The sequence below is a fragment of the Nipponia nippon genome, unplaced genomic scaffold (genome assembly GCF_047370975.1).
Source record: "Nipponia nippon isolate SJK-2023a ecotype South Korea unplaced genomic scaffold, ASM4737097v1 scaffold_25, whole genome shotgun sequence".
NCBI lineage: Eukaryota > Metazoa > Chordata > Aves > Pelecaniformes > Threskiornithidae > Nipponia > Nipponia nippon.
In genome coordinates, this window is record NW_028262342.1 from 2,904,150 (window position 1) to 2,928,720 (window position 24,571).

Genomic DNA, 24,571 nt, shown 5'->3' on the forward strand with positions numbered 1-24,571 from the left:
CCCTCACCAGGTCCTGGTCGTCTCCTTTCTTGCCTGGCCGCAGGCACGACAGCGCCCGCCGCCGCAGTAGCGCTGGCAGGCGCGGGCTGATTGCCGGTGGCTCTTAGGAAGCAGCAGCCGAGCTGCCTGTGCACGTGCCGAGGCTGGCCGCGTGCATAGCTTACGGGTTTCAGTGATGCAGGGGGCAAAACTGCTCCATTTAGAAAACCCTTGGGAGGCTGTGATGAGCGTTGATGTACTTATTCCTTGCTTCTTACTGTCATTAGCTCATACTTTGAAGCTGGTTCCCAAGCCTGGGACTCTTTGTTGCTTGGGAACTGTAGGCGCTCACTCAGCATAGGAGTTTATCACCGAGTCCCGATGTACGTGACCTCCACCGAGCTACCAGGACGTGGTGTGTGCAAACCACAGCTACTTGCTCCACTGCTTTGTCGAAGCAAATTGGGTGAAATCTTTGGGGGGGGTGTCACAGTGACGAATGTACACTTGATTACTACTTGGGGTTGCTCCAGCACTCTTTGCTAGAAAGTATGTGATCCCAGTTTGGGATGGTCTGTATGCATTTCCCACACCTTTTATTAAAGTACAGATGGCTTCCAGGATATGTGGTGTTTCATGGGGCTACAGAAGCTATAAGAAGGCTGGATTTGCAGTGCTCTAAAATTAAAATACAGTGGCCTCCTGGACACTGTGTATATCTGAATTTTCCCAGAGGAGGGTAATGTTGTCCTGGAAGGTTGGCGGTTGTTTTGCTGATCTGTCTCTAATCACTTCTGCATACGCCAGTCTGGTTCTGGAACTGCTGCCATTAGTGGGGCTTTCAAGCAGTGGGCAGCAGACCACTAATGGACAGAGATCAGATGTTTGGGATCCAGTCATCCTGAGGAAGACTCTAATAGTGAAGAAGCAGTACCAGCATGTATGTAGTCTCGTGTGTGTTTGGTTTTTTTTTTCCTTTGTGCGCTGATTGATGTGTTATTAATCTGCCCAGGTGAGCAGCATGCTGGTTACAGTAAACCAGTTAAGCTTTGTCCCAGTTGCTGAGGAAACGTCATCTCTGACCCTTCCAGCCTCCCCGTGGAGGTCTCAGAGCCCCAGCTATGGCCTTCCTTTGCATGGAACCTGCTCTGGGGACTGCAAATCCCTGCGCTGCATCGTGAGGGCACCTGCAGGGCGGGCTCAGCTCAGGGCGTCACGTTGCTCTTGCATCTTCTCAGTCACAGGTGGAAAAAAGTGTTCTGTAGGACCTTCTGCAGTGGCACTGGGTTTCTCTGTGTACGTGTGTATGCAAGTTTCTCCTCTGGAGCAGGAGGCAGAAGTAAACCAAATGTTCAGCTTTGGAAAAGGTCCTGGGCTGAACTCCTGTTGAAGCAAAACCATCATTAACTCCTCCTACTTCAGTACACCGAAGAGGCTGCAGCAGGGCAGGGCCTAGCCCCTGCTAGATGTTGTACGGAGCCAAATGAGGGAGGGAAAGGCCCTCCTGTGAGAGCTGTACAGCCTAAAGAAAAATACTGTGCAATGAATAAGGAAAGACGAAGGCTGGGGGGAAACGATTGGTTCTAAAGACAGGTTTTGGGCATAATTTGAGTTTCAAGTTTCTTAAAAAAATAAATAGGTGGGTGGTTTTAGTGAGTTTGTCATACAACTGTAACCCAAACTATACCTGAGCTTGAGCTCCTGACAAATTACGGGTTTAGCTTGCAGCCTTGCAAAGTCTGGAATCTCTACTCGGTAAACACAGGCCTCTGCAAGCCGCGGTGCTGCCAGCAAGCAGCTGGCGACGCTGGTGTTTGCTTGCATGTGGCAAACACTTTCAGAAATACTTCCTAATCCACAGGTATGCCTCAAACTGTTTGCAGCAGAAGGTTATACAGCACTGACCGGGAGGTGGTAGTGTCTAATTAAAAGTGTCTCTTTGTGACCAGTTGTAGGATATTGCTGCCTTAATAAAAGATTTCACTCATCTTGTCATGGCAACAGAAGTTTTTGGGAGGAGAAGTGCTTAGTAGGTAAGTTGCTCCTGCCAGACAGAGGTTGCCGTGCTGAATAAAGCACGGCGGCAGAAGCCTGCGCTCAGCGAGCAATGGTGAGGTGTCCAAAACACTTTGGTCTGGGCAAGGAGGCAAGAAGGAGCGGTATCACTGAGAGGGTCATGTTGGAGCCATGCCTTTAACTGTGCGGCTGCCACACGCACCTCAGCCGCTCCACAGGCCCTTTGGGTTGGGAGCAAGTCACTAACCCAGCGCCTGGAGAAGTTACAGTGCGTTTTATCCAGCCAGCAAGGGAGCCGGAGCTCGGGGCTGCCCGCTGCGTGGGGACTGGCAGCCGCCAGCAGAGCTGCGGTGAGGTGGAAGAGCGCCTGGGTCCTGCTGAGCTGTGGGAGAGGTGTGGGGCAGCGCTGGGGCAATACCAGTTCCCTGATGCCTGGCCCGTCCCCCCCAGGCTGGTGGCAAGACAGCAGAAGTGGGCAGGGAGCAGGCAGGAGGAGGCAGCACGAGAGGCACCTGGGATAGATCCTGGAGTTCCCAGCCTGGGAGTTCAGATACGGAGCTTCTGGGAGGCTTGCTGCCTCGCCGGAGCCTGCGTGGCTGGGCTGGAGGGTCGTTAGAGGACCTGCGCTCCAGGGGAGCCTGGTGCTGCCTTGGGTGCCTGTGTAGCTCCTGGACTCGCGGTGTGATAGCTCAAAGTGCTTCAGCAAGTAATTAACAGATAAAATAAACACAGTGGCACGAATCTAAACATACTCTGTTGCGATGTGGGGCCAAGGGACCTGTGTAGCTTTAGCCCTGGCTCTCCACTATGCTCATTATATTTGTACCAGTTTCTCTGCTCCAGAAGCCGCAAGAAATCATTCTGCTGTACATAATTTTAATTGCCTGTTATACAATTGCTTCTTTCCCATGCCTGTCAAATACATTCTCTGTTCAAAAGTGTAGCTCTGTCATGTGGCATGACCTGTCTGCTAAATTACAATAGGAATAAAAAAATACTGCAGAAAATAATAAAAAAAAAATCTAATTATAAAATACAATGGCATTCTCAATCTCTGTTGCCATCTGCAGCCTGTTGTGTTAGGACCAGTGCAAACAAATCAATAAAAACTGCCGCTTTTCTTATGTTGCCTTTGGCAGTTGTAAGTAGTTTGTGCAGTGTTCGTGGGAGCACTCTCTTTCTCTCTTTTCCCCGCTCTGATGATGTGCCGTCCTCAGCCAGAAGGTTTCAGCATTCACTTTTTTTGCAGAATTGCTCCAGGGCTGGGATTTGAAACTCTGCACCTCGAGAATGGAGAAGGGGGCAGCAATGAAAGGGTTAAAAAGAATTATCTGGGCTGCAGCTTTAACAACGTTGGATGGAGGGCACGAAACTGAATTTGGTAGGAGGTTCTTTGTCTGGAACACGCCTTGGCAGTAACCAGATATCTGATCTCAGAGGCAATAAGCCTTCGGGAGCGCTGGCAGGGCTGCAGCGAGCTGTGGTTTCTGGAGGCTGATGGAGACTCCCTGGTCTGAAAGCTGAGGAGGGTTTGTAGAGCTGGAGCATTGCCTGGCGCAGGGTGTCCCTTAGGGTGCTGCCATGCCAGAGGGTGGAACTGGTGTGAGTCTCTTTGTGTGATTAAAAATAAACAAACCCTCTTTTCCTAGTTTGACTTTCTTAGACAGCAGAGGGGGATAGCGGAGGATGCGGTGTGGGAGATGAGTGGTACCAAGGATGACAGCCGCTGTCAGAAGGCAGTCCGCATTGTCACCGAGCTGTGCCGGAAGAAAAGCCTGCCTAGCTTGGACCTGGACATTTGCAGGGAATTCCTCCTGCTGCCTTCCGACCAGAGCCTGATTATCTCCGAGCCAGGTACAGTACTCTGGTCCCGTCTGCGCCAGTAGTGCCTGTGAGTGCCCGCAGCCGGAGGAAGGCAGGAGGACTCTCGCAAGGGGAGGGCAATGTTTGCAAGCCCCGTGTTAGGCTCGGGGGACTCGGGCCTCGGCACGCATCTCTGTGTGGTTGGGTTCCTTTACACGTGTTCCTCTGTGAAGTTTTGGGTGCAAGCGCTGCCTCACCTGTTGATGCGAAACGGTGGAGCCTGGTGGGGGTAGCTGCGCAGAGGGGACAGACGGGCCGTTACGGGGCGGTGCTGGAGAGGAGGTGGTTAATGAGATAAAGTTTCTGTGAAAGTTCTTTACTTCTAAAAACACAGACTTCTGTCCTGCATAAAGCAAAAAAGCAGTAAAAAGCCTATTTAAGTAACTGAGATGACAGGAACCAATTGCTGTTAGCCCAGTTTGAGAAAAGGAAGGACTTGCATGGATTTTTGTTCACCAGTAAGGGATCTTAATGTACTTCCCTGTATCTCTCTAACTTTCCCTAAGAACTGCCTGAAGTTGTTCCTGGTTAGCTAGGGAGACACCCTGGCGTGCCAGCGATGAATCAAGAGCAAGCACACTGCTCTAAGAGCAAAGGGGCATTTCGTTATTGGAAAGCGGTTAATTTTCTGTACACTTCTGCTCACAGCTTCTTGTTCCAGAGAGGTCATCTTCTGCCGTAACTTCAGAAGGCGTTGGCAGGGGGAGCTTACATCCCAGGCTCACAGCCTGAGGAGCAAAACCAAAATCCTATGCTTTTTAGAATTATTAATAACATGCTCTAATTTGTTTGTGTATTAGAACATTTGTGGAGAGTGCTTGCTTTCCCCCCCCCCCCCCCCCCCCAAGGTTTCTGTAGATAATTATCTATCCAGCCAGCCTGGTGTCACAGCATAAGTTTTCAGAAACTTCTCTCCTTCTGAGGATACCTGTGCAGGGCCCAGGGGGAGCACAGTAGCCCTCAGTCCCCGTCCAAGGCTTTCTGTCTCATCTTGCTTCTGTTCCTCCTGCCCCTCTCTGCCAGCGTCTTGCGCCGGGATGCGACCGGCACCCAGGACACGCTGGCAACTCTCTGGTTTCTCTGGGCTTCTGCCATCTGTTTGCTTGCAGTGGTGCTTCCACCACTGTTTTGCCAGCACGTCCAGCCTAACATCTTCATTTCACATCCCACTCTGCTTGTAACTTAATTATCGTCTTAAAATGCCTTTGCTTTATACCTGCTTGTTTTGAAGGCCTCTTACCACTGCTGGTACTGTCCTCATGCATTGCATCCAGTGCAGCTGTTTTCTCTATTGCAAATACTTCCCGTATTGCTTCATAATTTTTTGCCTTGGTACCAAATTTAATGTTTTCCTGACTCTGTGCAGCAGAAATACCTGTACTGCTCTTGTTCTGTCCGCCCTGAGATGACAGATAGTTGCCTGGCATTTGTTTGTGCTGCTTCTTCAGGACCTCATTTTCAGGTCGCAATCACATCATGGTACGCCTTTAACATCTCCAATGTTTGTCTGCTCTGATCTCTGGTTTAAGTGTCAGCCTCTACCCCAGTGCCCTGGGCAAGTCGCGCGGGGCTGGCTGACTGCACCGGCTGCGTTAGCAGCTATTACTCTTGTCTCTGCTCCGCACGACTGCGCCCATTTTTATGTCTAGACGGCACTGAGGACACTGTTTGGGCCCAGTGGGTACTAATATTTCTCAAATGCCTGGATGTAAAACTGCTTCAGCAGGGGAAACAAATCTATTTGCATTAAGTGTTAACTAATGGAACAATTGCGGTGGTAAGATACCTTTCCCATTAGCGTCTGGATGTTTATCCAATTATTTACATTTGTGCTTTGTCCATTTTACACTGAAGACTTATGTTAAGCGAATTTGCTATCGGCTACCTGGAGCCCTATATTCAGATCTGTTGAGTCCTTCCTCATAAAGATATGCCAATAAAAAGTGAGGCTGTACGAAGATGAGCAGGGATACGGCTTTGCGCCGGGGTGCCGTATCGGTACCGACAGGAGAGTCGGCGGAGCTGTGCAGCGTGAGGAGTGGGTCCTGCCGAAGCGCACCCGGGCTGGCACAGCCTCGGCAGCCTGGATGCAAAGCTTGCTGGAGTAAAAACTGGCCCTATTTGTCATCATCATGTGAAGTCAACGGCTTCTCTGTCAGTTTGTTACCTCCTGGATAAATCTATTAGCTAATAGCTAAATCAGCTTGGCTTGTCAAGTATCTCGATGAAGTTCACGTAATTTGTGAGCAGGCAGACGAAAGCATTCTAATGCTGCCAAAGCTGGGAGCCAGGGCTGCTTCTGCACAGCTCTGCTTGCCATCAGCCCCTGAGAGGTGGTTTGGTTTTTTCTGACGTTTCGTGTGTTGATGGAGAGCATTATCTTCTGGGGATGCTGTGGAGTTGCAAAGAAATAATCCAGGTATCACTAGCCTTCTTGAACTGCATCTGAGAGGGGAAAAAACCTGTGAATATAAAAATATTACTGAGTAGTTTATGTAAGAATATGTCAGAATATGGTTTTATGCAGTGATTTTGTTTTTTTTTTAAACCATTTTGGACTGAATGTGGAAAGTGCTGCTGTGTATAAAGTAGATGCTCCTCTACTCTCTGTACTTCGGGTTGTGTAATAGCCGATTCTCCTACTTAAAGTCAATAAGAGAAATATAGCTGCAGTGTTTCTCCAGTATGCCATACATTACCGTACAGCCAACAAAGGAGCATTGCAGGCTCCTGCTGCTGGCTAGTAATCCAGCAGCTAAGTATGTCAGAAAAATAAGGTATTTGGATGAGGAAGGTTTTTGTATGGATGCGTCAGTGGATATGCGAGGGGGAGCGTTCGCCTGCAGTTTGGCCCGTGGCGGTGCCAGGAATAGAACTGATCTCTTGGCTGTGGGCCCTGAGATCGAGCAAGATGCAGCATCCTTTTGTTGTGCCTATCTGAAATCCTCCCCCGTAGCTCCCTCCATCTGATAGCTCTCTTCCCTGCCAGTCCTCAGCTGTTGTGCAGGGATGCTGTGTGTGACTTGTACACAGGCACAAGCTGTAGACAGTGGAAATGCCTGTGATATAGGGACATTTACCACTGCGGCGATGTGCCTTAAATAAATGGATACATCACTTCTCTGTCCTGGAAGGGCAGCGAGTGCTCTGGGATATAGCGGGCTCAGCGAATTTGTGGACAAGCCCTGCTGAAGTGCCAAGCACTTGGCTGATGATGCAGGGGAGCCCACGCTGCCAGACTCCCGCGGGAGAGCTGCGCTGGGCACAGCGAGCCACCCCGTGTCACCCGGGCCCTCCGCCCATGGGAGTGGAGCTGCTGCTTGGAGAGCAACAGGCTCCAGGGTCTTTGGGAAACAGGGTGCCAATCCTGCTCTCCAGGGCCTGCTACGAGCTCCTACGGTGGAGCGAGCTCTGCCCCGACTGCTCCTGCTCAGAGGTGCTCCCAGGGGTATGAAGCCCATGGTCCTTCTTGCAGGCAGCTCGGCTCCAGCCTGCCAGCATCCCTGGGCACCGGGCAGTGCGTCATGCCCTGCACAGCTCTCGCCACCATGAAGTCTGCTGTGTGCTTGTCTGCACGGTCAGGTTGTCGCTCAGTTTGGACTGAATTGCGTTACCAACTCACTCCCAAGGTTCGCCTGAACCAGGTCCCGCTTCCCGTGGGTGCACAGTGCCGGGTCTGCTGCGGACAGAGGCTGCCGGCTGGTCCTGGGAGGTCGTGCCAAGCAGGGGATGGCACAGAAGATGGCAGCTTGCCTCCACAGAGAGATTTAAAAACAAAATGATCATTCTGAAATGTATGTGCAGAACAGGTGGAGTGTGACTGGAGCCTGGGGCTTGTGATGCTTGCTGCCTTTAAAGGATGGTGCGTGAGTCCGGGAGGGAATTTACACCAGGATCAGAGCACATCCAGGAGCAAACCCTGGGTTTGATTGCTAGCTCCAGCACTTCTGTGTTGCAACTTTCTTTAAATAACACGGGTTTTTTTGCCTCAGTGTATCCATGTGTAAAAAGCTTCACTGGCCCCGTAGGATAAGTACAGGATGCGATGGGTGATGTGCAGAGGTGTTGCAGATTTTGCCCAGGAGGTCGCTATCGGGTTGCGTGCGCAGCAGTCCCTGTTGATCTCGGCAGAGTGCGTGTACCCTCCTCAAACCCTTTCGCAGGCAGTGATTCACCCAGCAAAATGCTCCAGTGCTTTCCTAGTGCAGGACACGAAAGCTGAAGGGAGAGGAAGAAGAAGGACAGCTGGGGAAAATGCAAAACCAGAAGAGACTTTACGATAATTTCTGTTTTCCTAGCCCACTTTGTCAGCTGTCCTTCTGTGCTCTAATCCCGCAATCATTCAGAGCACATTTAGTGTTCTGCCCTTTGCATGAACTGTTCTTTTTAAACTTCATGATGCAGGCAGTACATCTTGTACAGCGCTGAACACCCTCCTGGCACTTTGCAAATGCTATTAAAATGTTAAACCCACAAGTACATAAGTGTTCTTGCTGCAGGCAGAAAAAGGGGTGAATTTTTCTGCAATAAGGGTTTTTTCATTGCAGGATTGTTGATGCAGAAAGATCACTTTTATATGGAGAAATTGCTTCTAGAGTATTTTTCTTGGGAAAAAAATTATCCCTTGATAGGATAGGGATGGGATGTGAATGGGAAATTTCCTAATGGGAAAATTGATGACATGCCCATTCATAGATACGGGATACCTACAGCCACTGCCTATGAAATATGGGCAAGTCTTGACTTTACTTACCCCCTGTAATGACACGCTTTTCTGAATCTCCGTTCAAGTGTATTTTAAGTAAATGTAACAGTCAACATGTTTAAAGCCACCCAGGCAAAGCTACCATTAATCACTGAAGCTTGTGTTTCCAGAGGCCAGGCATGTGAGTAGCAGCACCTTGGGGCAAAGATCTTTCTTGTCACGGAGCAATGCACTCGCAAAATGGATCTCGCCTTCCTCTGCGAGCATCTGGTCCAGCAGCAGGAAAAGAGCCAGCTAGAGCTACGGACAGCAGATTTGCTCTTTAGCTCAAGTAAAACAGGTTTGTGCTCTGATCCCGAAGGTGTCAGGTTCAAACCTTGCTGCCAGAGGAAGGTTTGCAAAACTATATTAAAATTAAGGTTGAAACCAGCAGCATAGATCTAGGAAAAATGGATTATATAGCCTGTCTGTGAACATGTGTCTCTGCTTATGCGTTAACTGTGTGGATCTGTGACTCTACAGCTGCCTCTGGCTATGCACTGAGATGGTCCTGGTAAATAAAATGCACCTCTGGAGCTGTGTGGAGTGTGTATCTTTAGGAGCTTTGTAAGTACCTCTCTGCAGAGATGCAGGTTTGCATCTGCCTAATTGCTGTTGGTTGATTCATTCCTGAAGCAGTACAGGGAGGCTGATCATGTTTGTAGGTTTTTTTGCGGACCTCGGAGCCTATTCCAGTGCAGCTGCAGTAGCCTCATGCATAGTCAGGGATCAGCATCTAAAACTCCATAGAAACAGGCAGCCAGATTGCTGCCTGGTGTTAATTGAGTGTGCGAGCAGGCTGAGGACAGTGACCAGGGACTGAGCTGAGGAACAGATACCTCTTTGGTAAGTCCACATTTCTGAAGTTACTTTGTTAATTTTTTGCCTTTTTTCATAATATGGAGCCTCTTTTCCTTAACAAACATTTTTCTTCAGCAGTTTCTGTCTTTGCCGTTGAAACATTTTCTTCTGCTTTTAGTATTCTGCCTACGTCTCACAGAAACCAAGCATGTGCTTTTAGCTAGTTCAAACCAGGGCATAGCCTGACTCGGATCTTCTCCGTTGTTTTGTAGGCTGACTCTGAGAAGCTGGTATTTCTGTGTTTGCAAGTGTTTGTTGCTTGACATTTTTGCTTTGCTGAAGTCATACCAGTGCAATGTGCACAGCCTGCTGCACCTACCGTGTATTCACTATCATATACGTTCACAGTCATACAGTCTCACATGTGTGCATTCGTTGTTCAGAGATCAAAACAGAACCATAACCGGATCTCATGTCTGATACAATTTTTCATTTAACTATAGTTGCAACTAGCCTTGTTTTTCTTACCTGTTTCTTCTTCTCACTGTTCACGTTTCTAGGTACAATTGCATGTTCTTCCTTAGGGTCCCGGGTTTCCATCTCATGTTGGTTAGGCAGCTTTTTCTAGCTTTAATACTTATTTCTTTTTCAAAGACGATAGTATGTATTTTTCCTTCCTATCTGCATATTGTAAAATCAGGAAGCTTGTCTGTAGCAGCCCTTATTGTTTCAATCCAGCGGACTCACTAACATAACAGTCACTTAGGCTGGCAGTTGCTTGGGAGGGCTGTGATTTGTCTCTCTGCCATGCATTGTCTTTAATTATACTTGTACATTGCAAAATGGCATCCTAGAGGGACGGAGAAGGGATGTTTTGAGTGACTGTACATTAACTGTACATTTCCCATGTCTATGGAAAAAAGAAAGTTATCCTGCAGGGTGTCTTGTCCACAGTGAAACTGCAGATGCTAATTAAGGCCACCTTTATGTTTAGTTCAGTTTGTTACGCTGTAGCAGGTTAGTGTTTGACAGCATCACAGGAGACTGGGCAGCGAAGACTAAAGGCAGGATACCAGACGCTCAGTTCGTACGAGCCCTTTCAAAACCATCATTAAGACATACAGTCCTAGAGTATTTGGTTCCACGGAAGAATAATTGCCCAGAAATTCTAGCACACCAGTGCCTCTGGTAATGTAAGTATTACTCTGATTTTCTATGCATGTTTGTAACTGCTGCAAAGAAATGCATGTGCTCTTGTAACAGCACAGTGCTAGGTGAGTGCAGCGAGCACCTCCTTCAATGCATTCTTTCCATACGCAGTACTTCATCTCCTGGACGTCTGCGAGCATTTGCCCAGAGTTATTTGAGCTCAGTTCTGAATCTGGTCTCTGGTCAAAATGTTCATGCTAAAAGGATTCTGAGCTGCACGAGTCGTTGGAAAAGGGGAAAAAGGAATCTCAGAATCCATTTAATAAATCCGTAGGATGAGGCAGTTCAGCCTGCACGCGTGACTGCTGTGTAGTATGTTTTAGGGGTTAAAGATCTCTGTCTTTGTGACAAGCTAATGGAAGCAGCAGCAGTGGCTAATGCCGGGAGCAGAGCCATTCAGGGAGGAAGTTCCCGGATCGGTCAGGGGAGCCCGAACAAAGAAATGCTCTTTCCATAACCGCTGCAATCCCGGGCGGGCAGCGCAGGGTCTCTGTACCGAGCAGCCGGTCCCATGCAGGTGCGCAGGCAGGGGCTGGGGGATCCTTCCCGGCTGCTCTGCATCCTGCACAGAGCCTGCTTCAAACCAGCCGGTGCTGGTTTGCCATGCAGACCAGACTGTCTTCTGTGTGCCAGGTATCCTCAGCGTGACAAGTTGAGAGAGAGAGAAAGAGGGCATGACATGGGCTTACGTGGTCTTACTGGGTCTAGATGGCTTTAATCGGCAACCCGACCTCCTGAGGACACAGATCTCTGTATCGCCCAGTCTTTCCAGCATCCAGAGCCAGGGGAGTTCTGGATGAATCCTGCATCTCTTGTTTTGGGTTTGCTGGGGCACGGGTCCAGGCAATAACGCTCTTCCAGCATGCTTTCATGTAGTCAAGGAGTCCCCTTGTGCTGGAGGGGCTCTGAGTCCCTGGAGGGGGGCCTCCGGAAAGCTTTCTGGGTCACCTTGTCCCACGCCTGGGGCCTTCTGCCCTCCCCTGGCTGAGCTCTGCTCTTTCGGGTTCTCAGGCTGCGTCTTCTCGCGCGACCCCAGGTCGCAGGGTTGGAGGCTCCCCGGCGCCCATGCTGGGATGCAGATCAGCGCTCGCGGCAGGGTTCATCCTCCAGGGCTGCAGGCTGGGATGGGAAGAGACCTTGGTTCTGCTCCCAGTCAAACTTTATCCCGAGATCTTTTCAGGGCAGCCTGATTTTAGTTTTTTTTTTTAACCAAAATGGCGTCAAAGAGAGAGCTGCAGGGAAGCCTTTCCCCAAAACCAAATCTCACTGTAGGTTGTGAAGGGCAGAGAGACGGCAGCTCTGGTGCGGTGAGCCTGGACACTGAAGCTCTGCTGACCCTGGCCTCTCTGATGTCTCACAACAGTCGTGGCTTTGAGCAAGTTTTTGAGGGGAAATTTTACGGTCCAGAGTCTTTGGTCACTTAACAGAGACATAGTGACAGTGAAAAGCTTTTGCTTGTTTTGTTTGCATTGCATCTTGAAACACAGTTGTATTTCTGCATCCAGAAGTGTCCGTATTATGGTGGTTTGCTCTCTGCCCAGCTCTGCTCAGCTTCGGCAGGTCTGGACAGAGACTTCCCCCCATGTTGAGCAGCCTCAGCAAGGCTTCCCTGGCACATCTTCAGTGCCCAGCTCAGGTCCCATAGGTACGGGGTCACATCATGGGAGGAAGACGATGCTCAGTGTCAGTTACTTAACCTCAGCCCGGGGACACCGCATGTGTTCAACGCTGCCGAGTCGTTTACAGATGTTGCTACAGCATATTGTGATAAAATGTCATGGGATTAGCACACAGCTATGCACTATAATTATATGCAGTGTGGCTTATAATAGTTCATTAGATTGTCATCAGTTAGGCATAAAGCAATGACGACTCTTACTATCCCATTTGTAATACTCTAGAGAACAGCTGATTAAGACACAAAGCGACCTAAATCACTGGGGAATGTTTCCTTTGGTTTGGAACAATTTTTTTTTTCTTTTTTTGTCACTTTTGATAACAGAAATGCTGCATTGCTGACAGCTCCAAGTTCCCTTTCTGGTTGCACGTGCCAGCAAAAGTTTGAGCAACAAAAGTGCTTTGATGCAGCCTGGAGGGAAAGTCCGAATCGGCAGGCGGGTCAATAACCACTGAGTACCAACATATCTGGTCTTCAGAAGCCTTCGATCAGTCTCCTCTGGTCCAGCTGTTCTGCTGGGGCACGGCCATTTTAATGCGTATTGGTTATTTTCTCTGGGTATTGATATGGGCCTCCCAGCATTGTGTACGAAGCCCGTAGCCACTAGTGGGCCAGGCGACGGTGGCAGAAGGGAGTTTCATCTCCAGGTCCTGGCTGGGGAGCCCAGGCTGAGGATGGCTTAGGGACTGTCCATCGGCAGAGCTGACTTCTGAGCGGGAGGCTGGAACGGCACCGCCCAGGATGCCCATGCATTCACGGTCGCCTGCTGCTGCTCTGGCCGCCTGCTCGGCTCTGCCCGGCGTGGACTCTGCTGCTGTGTTGGCTCTGCAACATGAACGACTCTTGCTCAAGGTCGCTGAGCACTTCTGCGCGGTGTCCCCAGCAGCGTGCCAGCGCTGCGCCTGCCTCTGCGCGTCTGGCTGGGGAGTGGGTGCTACCAGCCCCGGGACGGCTGCGGTGTCGGAGACCTCCTCTGCCACAGGCGTTCATCCCTGGGCATCTTTTGCAGCCGCATTGGGCTTGGCTTCCCCCCATACAGGGGACGTAAAAAGGAGGGAGCAGGGCTCTGCCAGCTGTGCCAAGACCCTTTTGCGAAGAGCTGTTCCAGATGTTACCGTGACTTGCGCTGCACAGCCAGTGTGACTGCTGTGCCTGTTGCTTTCCTAAAAGCCCTGCAGCCAGGGTGATTGGTGGCATGTTAACCCTGTCTCCAGTACTGACCCTGGGGTTTTAATAAACCTTTTGGCTGGATCTTCCCACCCAGACAGGTTTGAGATTTCTTTTCTGTTTCTAATCCATTTCGACCATGATCTGACCTGGGTTTTTAAAAAGGTTCGGCTTATGCAGGCTTCCACTGAGCTACCCATCACCTTTGATGTGAAGGGAGGTGACTAAGGGAAAGGAATGGGCTGTCTTTTTCTAAGCTCGAAATTCTGATTTCCTTTTCTCTGTAGAAGATGGCCCTGGATCCAAAAAGTCCTGTGGATGGGGAAGAATTTTTTTTGGCCTGTCTCCTTCAATACATAAACCAGGAAAGGCTGTAGGCATAGGAGCGTCTGCCTTGCGGTGGTCAGCAAGCAAAAGTCCCCAAGGGGAAGGCGGCACAGCCTTTTCCACGGGGACGGGTGCAGCCCTGCACCCTGCGAGGTCAGCGAGCGCGAGGCACCGACTGTTCTGCCTGTGAACCTGGTCTGAACCGCAGCCGACTGCGGGCTACTTAAGACCGTTTCAACTTGCTGAACGTTGTGGTTGCCACAGTCTAAATGAACAACGAACTGAGTATATCTTACCACGACAATTCAGCAATTCCTGCGGCAACCGCTCTGTCACTCGTATTTGGTGTTACTGCTTAGCAGAGATTTTGCTGAGCTCTTGTTAAGGTTGCATGATATTTCATAGTTGTGTTTTGGCTGTCCAGAACCTGATGTGGTGGAGGCTTCTGTACATAGCAAGCATGCAGAAGTCTTTTGGTTGTCAGCTACTCATGATTCTTTGCTTTTTTTTTTTTTTTTTGGCAATTAAATCTTTCTTCATTCTATTCCAGTGAGCAAAACACAAGCTCCAGCCTACCTAGGTCTCCTCTTATGTTACTTTCCTTTGTTTGGTGTATTAGGAACTTTCATATGTATGTGTTTATTTTTTCTTTTTTTATTATATATACATACATGTGTGTAAAGTACCTCATTGTTGACTCTGCACTTGAAAATCGCCTTTGGTATTTCCCTCTGAATTACTCTGTTCAGATTTTTTTCTGCTTTTTTAAACTCAGCCTGGGTGCACCTCCCTCTCCTCTACCTGTGTGCATTTACCGTCTGTTCCCTGGGCGATAAAAGTACCAGACCTAAACTGAAAAACGCCAGGTAGTAAAAGGTATGGTAGCCTCTATTCCCCTCGCCTTTTCTCTGTTTAATGCACTTAATCAGCTCTCTTAGACCATCAGGTGTGATGGTGCCTCCTGAGGGACCGGGCACCGGGGTGCAGCAGGGACGAGGACAGCGCACGCGTTGCCCTCCCCGAGGGAGCGAGCAGCTCGCAGCCCTCCCGCCTGCGCGCCTGCCTCCTCCAAGCCAAGACATAGCAGGAGCTTCAGCTGTAGCCTGGATACGTAAGCAAAAATAAACCCAACTCTCTTTTCTTCTTGCAGGCAGTGCACAATGCAGGTGACTGCTCAGGGGTGTCCCAGGACCCCGTCTTCTTGCAGCAATGAGCTGCCGCAGTCTCCGTCGCAGCCTGGGGAAACCGAGTCAGGTTTCCTGGCTGCACCCGCACCCAGGCTGCTGCCTGTGGCTGCGGCTGAAGTTGCTGGAATAGGACTTTATTCCATGTGCAAATTTATTGTTTAAATGTTTTCTCCTTAATTATAACTTGAACTAGACTTTATAAAATTTGGGAATTTGCAAGTACTGTCACTAAGAAGCTGGTAGCTGGTGTCCAGGATAATAAATCACACAGCTGTTAAAGGAACAAAACTTTGCATGAAGTTTTCCACGTCTCATGTTCTAGTTATTCTCCCAACTACAGAACCACTTCCCCTAAAGAATTACATTAAATGGTGAAAAAAGCCCCGGCATTGCCTAATGAAGGAAGTTTTGCCTGGATGGGAGTTACAAGGGTGCTGTTTGCTCTTGGATCATACATCACAGTTCCTTGAAACACCGGATCCCTGCAAGGTCTCCTTATGAAGCAGGTTGTCTTCATACTGAACGTGCAATAATGAGATGGTTTGAATTTTATAATCTTATATAATTACTCTCAAAATAGCTTCTGATTCATCCTTCCCTTTGAAGCTTATCGTTTGCATTCCAATAAGCTCTCGCATGGCAGGAACCCTGTGGTAGCAGCAAATTAATTTTTAAGAAGTTTGTTTTCTATCTAACCGAAACTTTGGCATAGCCAGTTTGAGCGTTCGTGTCTCTGTCTTCCTGTAATCCCTCACGTAGCTGGGTGTGCACAGGAGACGAGGAGGCTCTGTCTGGGTCCCTGCGGAGCCCGCGCAGGCGGGAGGAAGCTGGTGGGAGCTGATAGCGTCAGACTGGGTGGCCGAGGGCTGAGGAAGCACGCGAACAGGATAAATCTCCTTTTAGCTTCGTGCGGGAGGAAGGTTGAGTTTGCAGAGCTTCCAAGGGGACATTTCTGTGAACGTTTCCTCTCAGAACATCTGCAGCGTTCATCTCGCGAGGATTTCCACCCTCCTCTGGTTTGAGAGGGGAGTTTGCCTTTGAGCTACGTCTGATGAACTGGGTGTGAAAGTGCTCTTCGTGTAAAGCAGTCTGTGAAAACTCTTCCTGCTTTCGCGTTGTTTTCAATTCGCTTTCATTGCGCTGTCTTCTGTGGAATTACTTGTGGTTGACATAGAGTAACAGAACAAGATTTGGGCAGGCTCCACAGCAAAAAGCAGCTGGAACCGCTGCCTGCCTTCACCTAGAGCAACTCTGTGAAGTGTAGCAGGGCCGTGGGAGCGTGCCCGGTGCCGGAGTCTCTCAGGGTCTCTGCGGGTATTTTGTACCCTTGTGCTGCGCTGGACAGCTGAGAGAAATAATCAGTGAATTTCTGCTTATACTGCCAAGAGACACCACCACCCTGATTTGTTTCTTTCTGGATGGGTCATGGTACCAAATATTTCCGTGACTTCATTTTCCTCTCCCACGTACTCCAGGGATGCGGCACTGTCCTCGGCGGGGCGACAGTCCCTGTCCCCCTGCAAGGAAACCCTGACAAGCAGCCAAGCTCCCCTCGGTCTGAGCAGGGTGTCGGTAGGTGCAGGTAGGGCCATAGGTGACAGCTGGCACTTGCTCCTGTTGCTCGGATCGCTCCCTGGATAGGAGCAGTTTGGAGGGTCTAAGCAAACGGGCTCGTGACCTGTGGACCTGCAGGTGATAGATATCCCCAGTGCTCTCCAGGTCTTGCTGCCTGACTTGTTGCTACATGGGGGCTGCTCTGCAACCCTTATCCCCACCCACAGCATGAGATAACGTCTGAGGGACGGCGGAAGCTCTGCTCAATCCATAATTGTTTTCTGACCCAGTCCTTTACCATCTGCTGAGAACTTGATGAAATATTTTCCCCTCACTAACGACCCACACCTCTGGGATCTTGTTTGAGCAGCAGCCCCTGCTGCAGTGCTTCACAACACATCCAGCTCCTGTGCTCTTAGGCTGCTTGTGAAAAGCAAATTGACTGCAGTTAGACTTTGAAGTGACAGCTGCTAATGACTTGTCTAGCTCAAGAATATTTCAGGACGTGTTCCTATAGCTCATAGCTGCCTAGAGAGCACGACCGGTAAATCAAGAAGAGAAGAGAACTGTTGCTGAAGTTGAAAATGACAACCAAATGGCAGCGAGTGGGCCTGAAGATGTGACAGTGAAGACATCAGCAGAGGACTGGCACCCTGGCCATGATCCCAGCAAACCGAGGCACTTAGTGAGCAGGCTTGCAGTGCTTCCCTCTTGCAGCCGTGTTCTCTGCAGACCCCAGTGCCCGCTTAGCTGTGGGCTCTGTTAAGTAGAGCTGCTTGCTGATACAAGAACTGAAGCTGCATTGAGTGACAGGGACAATCTGATCTTTATTATTTGCCCTGTTACCATTCCCAGGGCCGTGGCATGCCTGGGAAGGGGATAAGGAGCTGGCTGACGCCTCCACGCTGCTGCACTGCAGCTCACCTCTCATCAAATGCAGCATTTCATGATTTAGAAGACAGCCAGTTTCCTTTTCAAAATTCCTGTTGCAAAGTGCTCTGCTTGCTGCTGCACTCCTTGGTGCCTTGCAGGGTTTGCTCTGAGCTGTATTTCCAAAGGGGTAGTCCCCTTGTTCTGCTGTGGCTCGTGTTTTGGTTTTGGCTGTGGTGCTGCTGGATGCTGTGCTGCTGCGTCGGTTTAACATTCAGTGTCTGTTCCATCCAGTCCCCACTCCTTCCTCTGTAAAGCTTCAAAGCTGAGCGGCATTGCTGAAGAAACATGTCTATAGCTAGGATTTAATGGCAACCTCTTCCTCTTCCCCTGCTGTTGTCCTGTGCTCCCCTCTGCCCCCACCCCAGGCGTCCAAGATTCACCACAGTTTCTCATGCCCGATTTCCAGCCCTCAGCTCATCAGACTTACATTGCTGATGCTTCTCAATTGAGAGAAAATTAGATCAGCAGTTAGTGGGTGCCTCACGTGGTCTTTTGTAGCCCCAGAGCTGCCTGTCTTCTCCTCTAGCAATAACTCCCGTAGTAATCCATCATTTGAATGCGTGATCTCTACAAAGCCCTACAGAAACAGAACAATATATTCTCACAAGCACTGTTGCAATAGAAATATGTAGCAAAAATGGACGGAGAAGCCCGGGAGTATCTCCTGATGTGGTATGACCAATGGTCGATATATTACACTGGAAAACCAGTCACGCAGCCAGTACAAGTGTGGTTAAGGTACATTACCATCATCCCCTACCTCTGGGCTCTGCCGTCGCCTGTAACTGCTCTTCCAGGAGCATTTGCTGTGGCAAGACGCTCCATGAAGTCATATCTCAGGATAGCTGGGAGCTGCTTTTTCAGCTGAAAGAAACCTAGTTGGGCACAAACCAGCCAGAGCTCTCCCTGATGCTAAGATTTTCCATTGGCCACTGGAAAACTTACCAGTAAGAACCTCTTGCAGGGAAGATGTCCATTTGCTCTTGGCAGGATGGGGTCAGAGGCTTTGTCTGGGTCTGCACATGACAACGGAGCTGTGGGACCAAACGGGCCGCGGCGGCAGCGCTGCCAGTACCCAACCTCAGCAGAAAGTCAGGTCGAAGTGCCCTCGCTGCCAGTACCCAACCTCAGCAGAAAGTCAGGTCAAAGCGCCCTCGCTGCTTTGGCGAGGGAGCTGTGCTGGGTGCTCCAGGGCCTGCAGAAACGCATCTGTCCTCTCGCAGGTGCTGGGGGGCTCTGGGAAGGGGACCGCTGCCTGGGTCAGTGGCACGGGTCCTGGTGGCTGGTGGCTGCTGCAGCTGAACTCCTCCAGCCTGAGCCTGGCCCCGTGCTGGGCCTCAGCCTATAGCATTTCATTTTTTCACCCCCCCTTGAACTTCCACTCGTGGTGTTCAAACTGTGTTTAAATCCAACAGGTAGCTGGAATGACTAATAGATGCTGGAGTGCTGAGAGAGCCATCAAATATATTTTGTTTTCTCTATGGGGAGTGGGTGGAAGGAAAGCTAAATTACATCTTCAAGATATTAAATATAACTCTTCACATTAAACTCAGAGTTATCCGTGAATCTCTTTAATGACAGTGCAAGCTACTTCACAGTAATAAACGTCAATGTTGCCATAATTAGACCAGTATTGTCTTGCAGTTAATAGACTGTTGTAATCATGGCTTTGTCATATTATTAATCGTTTTCTGTTTGGACTTTGCTAATTATCCCCTTTGGTAACTCAGTTTGGGTATTGTGAAGTCATCAGGGACATAAAGCTGAAAGGTAGTTCCGCCATATTCTCTTAATTAGTTCCCATCCAAGATGAAACAAAATGGGTAGTTGTACTGATGAGCTGCTTCCCGGGTGCGTGGGTGCCAGGGCAAGGGAGGGGCTGGACTAACCGAGAAATGATCCTCCTTTCCTGAATTTGCTTTTAGCTTTACAGTTTTAAATTGCTCCACTGTCCCTTTGTCCTGCCTTGGGCCATCTCGTCTTTTATTTGAAAGGCAGTAGAAAGTAGTCACCTTCTCAGAAGTTTTATAGTTTTGAGCCATTCTGTGAGGTTTGTTGTAAGACTCAATAGCAAGGTTTTGAGATGCCACAAAATCAGTAAAAACAAACCAAGAAGTCAAGTCAGAAGAGAAATGAGATTGTTTGCTGGTAAAGTTGATAGGCTTCAGACCGTCTCCTTTGTGCTCTTGGCATCCCCATTGCTCGCTGTCGGCTTCAGGTCTTTTCTGCAGTGAGTTCGTTCTGTCAAAGAGCATTTCACTGCTTGAGTCCTCTGCCAGATATTCACTGTTGTGAAACTTGTTTGTATTTAAATGCTTGAATATGATCTGGTCTCAGCTTGTGTCCCTTCCCACTCACTTGGCGTGTCCCTGCATGTCCCCGTTGTTGTGCTGGTCTTGCCGCTGCTCCTGATGGCTCCAGGAGCACGGTGCTGCCCGGGCTGCCTTTACCACAGGAGAGGGACGGTCCTGGGCCACGCAGCTCCCGAGCGTCACCCAGCCGCCTTCTCACTGCCCTCACCCCCGGTTCCTTCATAGATACATAACTGCTGCTGCTGCAAGGAAACGAAAGCGCAGTGGTGTTTTTGTAACAAGTCGATCTAAGCTGTTTGTGCCGCCTCTAAAGACTTTGATTCATTATTTTCCCTTACGCCAGGCTGCAGGGGTGAGAGATCAGCAGCTCCGTTGACTCAATTTTGACACTTAGCAGTACCTCCTACGGCGTAAGTGGTGATAAATGATCATTTATCATTAGCCTCTCAGGTACGGCTTGTGTTCTCCTGTTCACTAAAGGAAAGCAGAGCAAAGACCATGATCGGTGTGGGCCTTCCTGTGGATGTGCTCATGTCTGTCCGGGCAGCAAGTGGTTTTCTGGTTTAGAAATCTCTGTTTCTCTCCATCAGCTACTCTGACGGGGAATCTGTGGCACAACTCATCAAAAGCTCATTCCTGAGCTGAGGAGAGCCGAGGAGAGCCTTTCCCCGGTTCTCCTGGTGTGGAAATGCTTTCGGTGAAGGTCTCTGCTTTGCAGCGAAGGACCAGGACTGCTGCTGGTGGCTGTTGATGGTCACTTCTGGGGCATTGCTGTGAGATGTAACAGCGCTTTGTGTCTGTAGGGATCGGGACAAAGCCTCAGTTCTCCGAGGAGTTCAGGTGAACACAGAAACATAGGGGGTCACAAATTCACAATTTCTCTTTTGCTTTATGTAGCATGCTAAACCTCTACCTCAAAAAGACCTTCATAAGTGAGGCAGACCACCCCTGAAGGAGCTGTCTCTGTTCCACTAGGTGAATAACATCTCAGTGCCTTAGCCTAAGCGTATCAGCTCATGCAGGTGAATGTTCATGTCCGTGCCCAGGTCTCCCTGCTGCTCGGTCTCCCCTCCCTCCTCGTTAGTCATGCGAGAGCTTCGTCATTGCTGCTTTGTAGCCAAAAGCAGTTTCCAGCTGAGGGTTCCTCTGGGAAGGGGCTCTCGCTCCCAGGGGGGACCTAGACTGGAAAACAGCCATGTTAATTTGTATTTGCCACCTCCTCCTTTTAAGCTTTAGCTTTGAAATTGCAAGTTGTAATAAAAGCCATTTTCTAACATGGCAATTTGTGCCGTGTCTCTCAAGGGAGCTGGGCTAGGATGAGGTACCAGCACTGAGTTAGATAAGAACAGGGTGAGGAATGGCTGAAGCTGTTCTGCACTTGTATGGCCCTACTTACCTGATAACAAAGCGACAAATAACTCACTGTTATTTTTTTAGAGGAGAATAGAATAGAATAGAAACATAGCTCTTCTTGTATTTTTCCTCAGACAGGACATTTCTCAGAGCGATAACGTGCCTGCGTCCCTTGCTGAGGATGGCGATGCCACGAGCGATGGCTCCAGCGAGCTGGCTGCGGGGCGGGAAACGCTCGGTAAAGCAGAGGCTGCACTATTCCTGTGCCGCTCTGTGGCAGACGGAGCCCTTCCTTACTGCCGGACACAGACGCGTCCCTCTTTACCATCCTTTACCCTTCTTTACCCGAAGCCTTGGCTCCGAAGGTGGCACAGGGTGGGATAATGTAAACAAAGGAGGTGATCTTTCCCCTGGGCTGAGGTGTCCTTTTGGTCTGTGCTGTCTTTGGAGAAGTCTTGAGGGGAACAGACCTTACCTCCATCCATGCCAGGGACACCCGAACAACCTCTGACCCTGGGGCATCTTCTGTGAGATAAGGAATTATCTTGTTTTTGCAGTTTCTGGTAAGTTAAAGGACATTTAAAGCATAACATTTTGAATGCTAAGTATTTTTTTTCAAGTAACTGGTATTTTCAAATTCATAAGAGAAAGCTCATTAAATCAATTAAGGTCAACTCTGTCCAACTGATATTTAACTTAACAAAGTCACAAAAAAGTCTTGGGGAATTCAATGTCATCGTCAGACAAACCAATATTCTTCCCAGGCAGATGCTTAAAAAATGTCTGTAAAATCCTGATCCCTTCTACTTGTGTTTTATGTGAGCCGTCAGAGGAAGGAGTAGGAGGTCATGCATAAAAGTATCTGTGAATCCTGTCAAATCCATTATGAACGCCAGCTCACCAAGAAGTGACGTGAACTAAGATCTTTCTCAAGCTGGCAACAGGTTCTCAGAAGGGGTAACTGATTATTTCTGATGTTTTCCATTAATGAATCTGGTGTGCCAGCGGATTCATGCATGGAATATAACTCCTTGGAATGGGCAGAAGTACCTTAACAGAAACTTTTCTGTCACATAACAGCTCCCAGCAGTGACAGATTCTGCATGATAACTATTTCTTTTGTAACAACATAGACGTATTTGCAAAAAGTCCAGGTTCTTAAGTTTTCTTATGAAACTGTTTGACACAGAGTTTCCTGGGCGCAATTCCAAGACTTAACTCAAAGTCCAGGAAAGTGGTACCTCTGCACTCTCTGCTTCGGTGAGAATACATTTAGCCAAATCTCTAAGGAAGCTCCACTGCTGACTTGTACAATCCTATTTATTATTGAATAAGGCAGGACCGCTTTATTCACCCCAACAGCGATCTGTATTTCCACCTTGGAGCTACAGCAGAAAATAAATGGTGCAGTCTGACCTGTCCAGGAGGCCAGTGAGGAAGAGGAGAAGTTGCAAAAACTTCTGGATGGCATTTATTCTTGTCCATGCACCTGCTGGCATCTTCCAGCCTTCCTTTCGAGTCAAAGAACCTGTGGGCAGTCAGGAAGCTTTGCCTCAAGCTCTTCCTGAATTTGCTAAGCTAGGTAATTCTGTGGAAAAACAGTGCATTTCCTCTGGGATATCAGAAACAACAGATGGTTTCCCAGGTGTTCAGTAGAACCGCCTTGCTCCGGTGTAGATGTCGCATTTTGCATCTGATGCTTCCTTGAGATTTCACTTATAAGAACTGATGCGAAAATCCTAAATATATAGTAGCTGTTGTATTCCCAGACAGCAAAGTCTGATGATACAAATGGGTTCCTGAATACTTTGCTGCTATGGTTCACCAATGGTGGTTGGGTTTTTTTATTATTTTTTTTTAAATAATTTTTAAATTTAGCCATTTTTTTCAAGATAAACATGTAGTCTTCCCTCATATTTTATGGATTTTTCTCAGCCTTAAACATTATTTAAACATTAAATACCTTATTACAGCTGTACAAAACTAAACTATATGACCAAAGGAAACAGAATGTCTTCTTATGGCTTCTATTTAAGGTAAAGTATATGTCAGGGATCACATTTATAGGAGCTATGATAAAGCACAGATGTGTGTCTCCCAGTTTATCTTCTAAGAGCTAAGCTCCCTGGTAAGGATGGATTTTGTGGGAGATGATGGTTTTAAATGCGTTTTTGAGTGAGTCTAGCGCTCCTTAGAGCGCCTGGAGGTGAGAAACTGGTTGCCTTAAGTACATTTAGACATGATCTAAAGAGGCGCTGTCAGCTCACGTGGACAAAACTGAAATATTCATATCTGCAGCTGCGAATGTCAGCGTTAACCAGCTTTGACAAAGGGCCGCTCTGTGCTGCTCTGCCGAGGGCGGCTGTGGAGACCCCGCGGAGAAGGAACAGCCCCGGGTCCCATCCTGGGGGTGCTGCCGCGGACGGCCGTGTCCCGCCGCGCTGCAAGCTGTCGGCTGCTGGGACAGGGCGGCCGTCCCACGCCTCCCACCCAGCACGGGCTCCGCTCGGGGGGAGCAGGGGCTCAGCTCCGGTTTGGGAACCAGCCCCGTGCCGCAGGAGGAGACGAGCAGCCGTGTCCTGCCGATCCCCTGCCACGCACGATGCGCTCGCTTCCTAGCAGCTACACCTGGTCCTGCCTTCCTTCAGTTAGCTTTACAAGAGGCTGCTTATGCTCACTAAGAGCCATTTCAGCTGTGACTGCTCAGACAATTCAGAAATACACGTCTCAGGTAGTGAGGTGAGTAGCTGCTGTGTTTCATGCGGTAACGCAAAACGTTTATGGTCCAAGCATACACACAAACAGAAGGGATTAAGAGGTAATGGTTATTCTGTATAAACTTCTGGAGTGTCTGTTATTTTTTTCCCTGTCTTTCTGTCCTGACTTGCACTTAGGTAATCTAAGGAGTATAGCTTTACTGGTCACTACAAACGACACAGCAAGCAACCAAGGAATTGTCCTTGAACTCGTAGCAATCTGCGACTGAATCATCCGTAGTCCTGACACTGCAGGCTTAACTCCAGTGCAAAACCTGTCGCCATCTTCAGGGACTGGTGTTCTTTGTGATGCCGAACTCTTGGAATTTTGGTTTGGGTGGAAATCTGGGAATTAATACACTGTAGGAAAGGAACTAAAAATAGCCAGTGTTTTCTCTTTTTGAAGTGCTGTGAATCATTTCACAGCCTAGATCATATATCTATATCTATCTATAGCTCCTTTTTTGCTGATTCTTCAGCCATAGGTATGGAAGCTCGCTCCTTTTCAGAAAAAGATTGAAATGCTGAAATACGTAGCATATGAGGTAAAAGTGACTCAGAGAGTCAGAGAACATACACAGCTTCTGTGCTATTCAGAATGAGAAAGAATGTGTAGGACTTTCTGTACAACCTCCTTCTATGTTTGGTTTCACTGCATCAGCAGCTTGTGGGTTGGTTTTTTTTTTTTTTAT

At 48.8% G+C, this 24,571-nt stretch overlaps 1 protein-coding gene across 7 annotated transcripts in view; it reads left to right on the forward strand.

Moving 5' to 3' along the window:
• Nucleotides 1-3,436: 3,436 nt before the first annotated feature.
• SYT6 (synaptotagmin 6) overlaps nucleotides 3,437-24,571 on the forward strand; it is a 39,904-nt gene continuing 18,769 nt past the window's right edge. For 2 of the 7 annotated variants that reach the window (XM_009462436.2, XM_087761928.1), the window contains exon 1: nucleotides 3,450-3,849. In XM_009462436.2, coding sequence (XP_009460711.1) covers nucleotides 3,696-3,849 — 154 coding nt within the window. In that variant the 5' untranslated portion in view covers nucleotides 3,450-3,695. Of the gene's footprint in view, nucleotides 3,850-9,361; nucleotides 9,449-24,571 lie in introns of those variants that run through there. The other 5 variants (XM_087761927.1, XM_087761930.1, XM_087761932.1 and 2 more) reach the window with 5 other exon arrangements.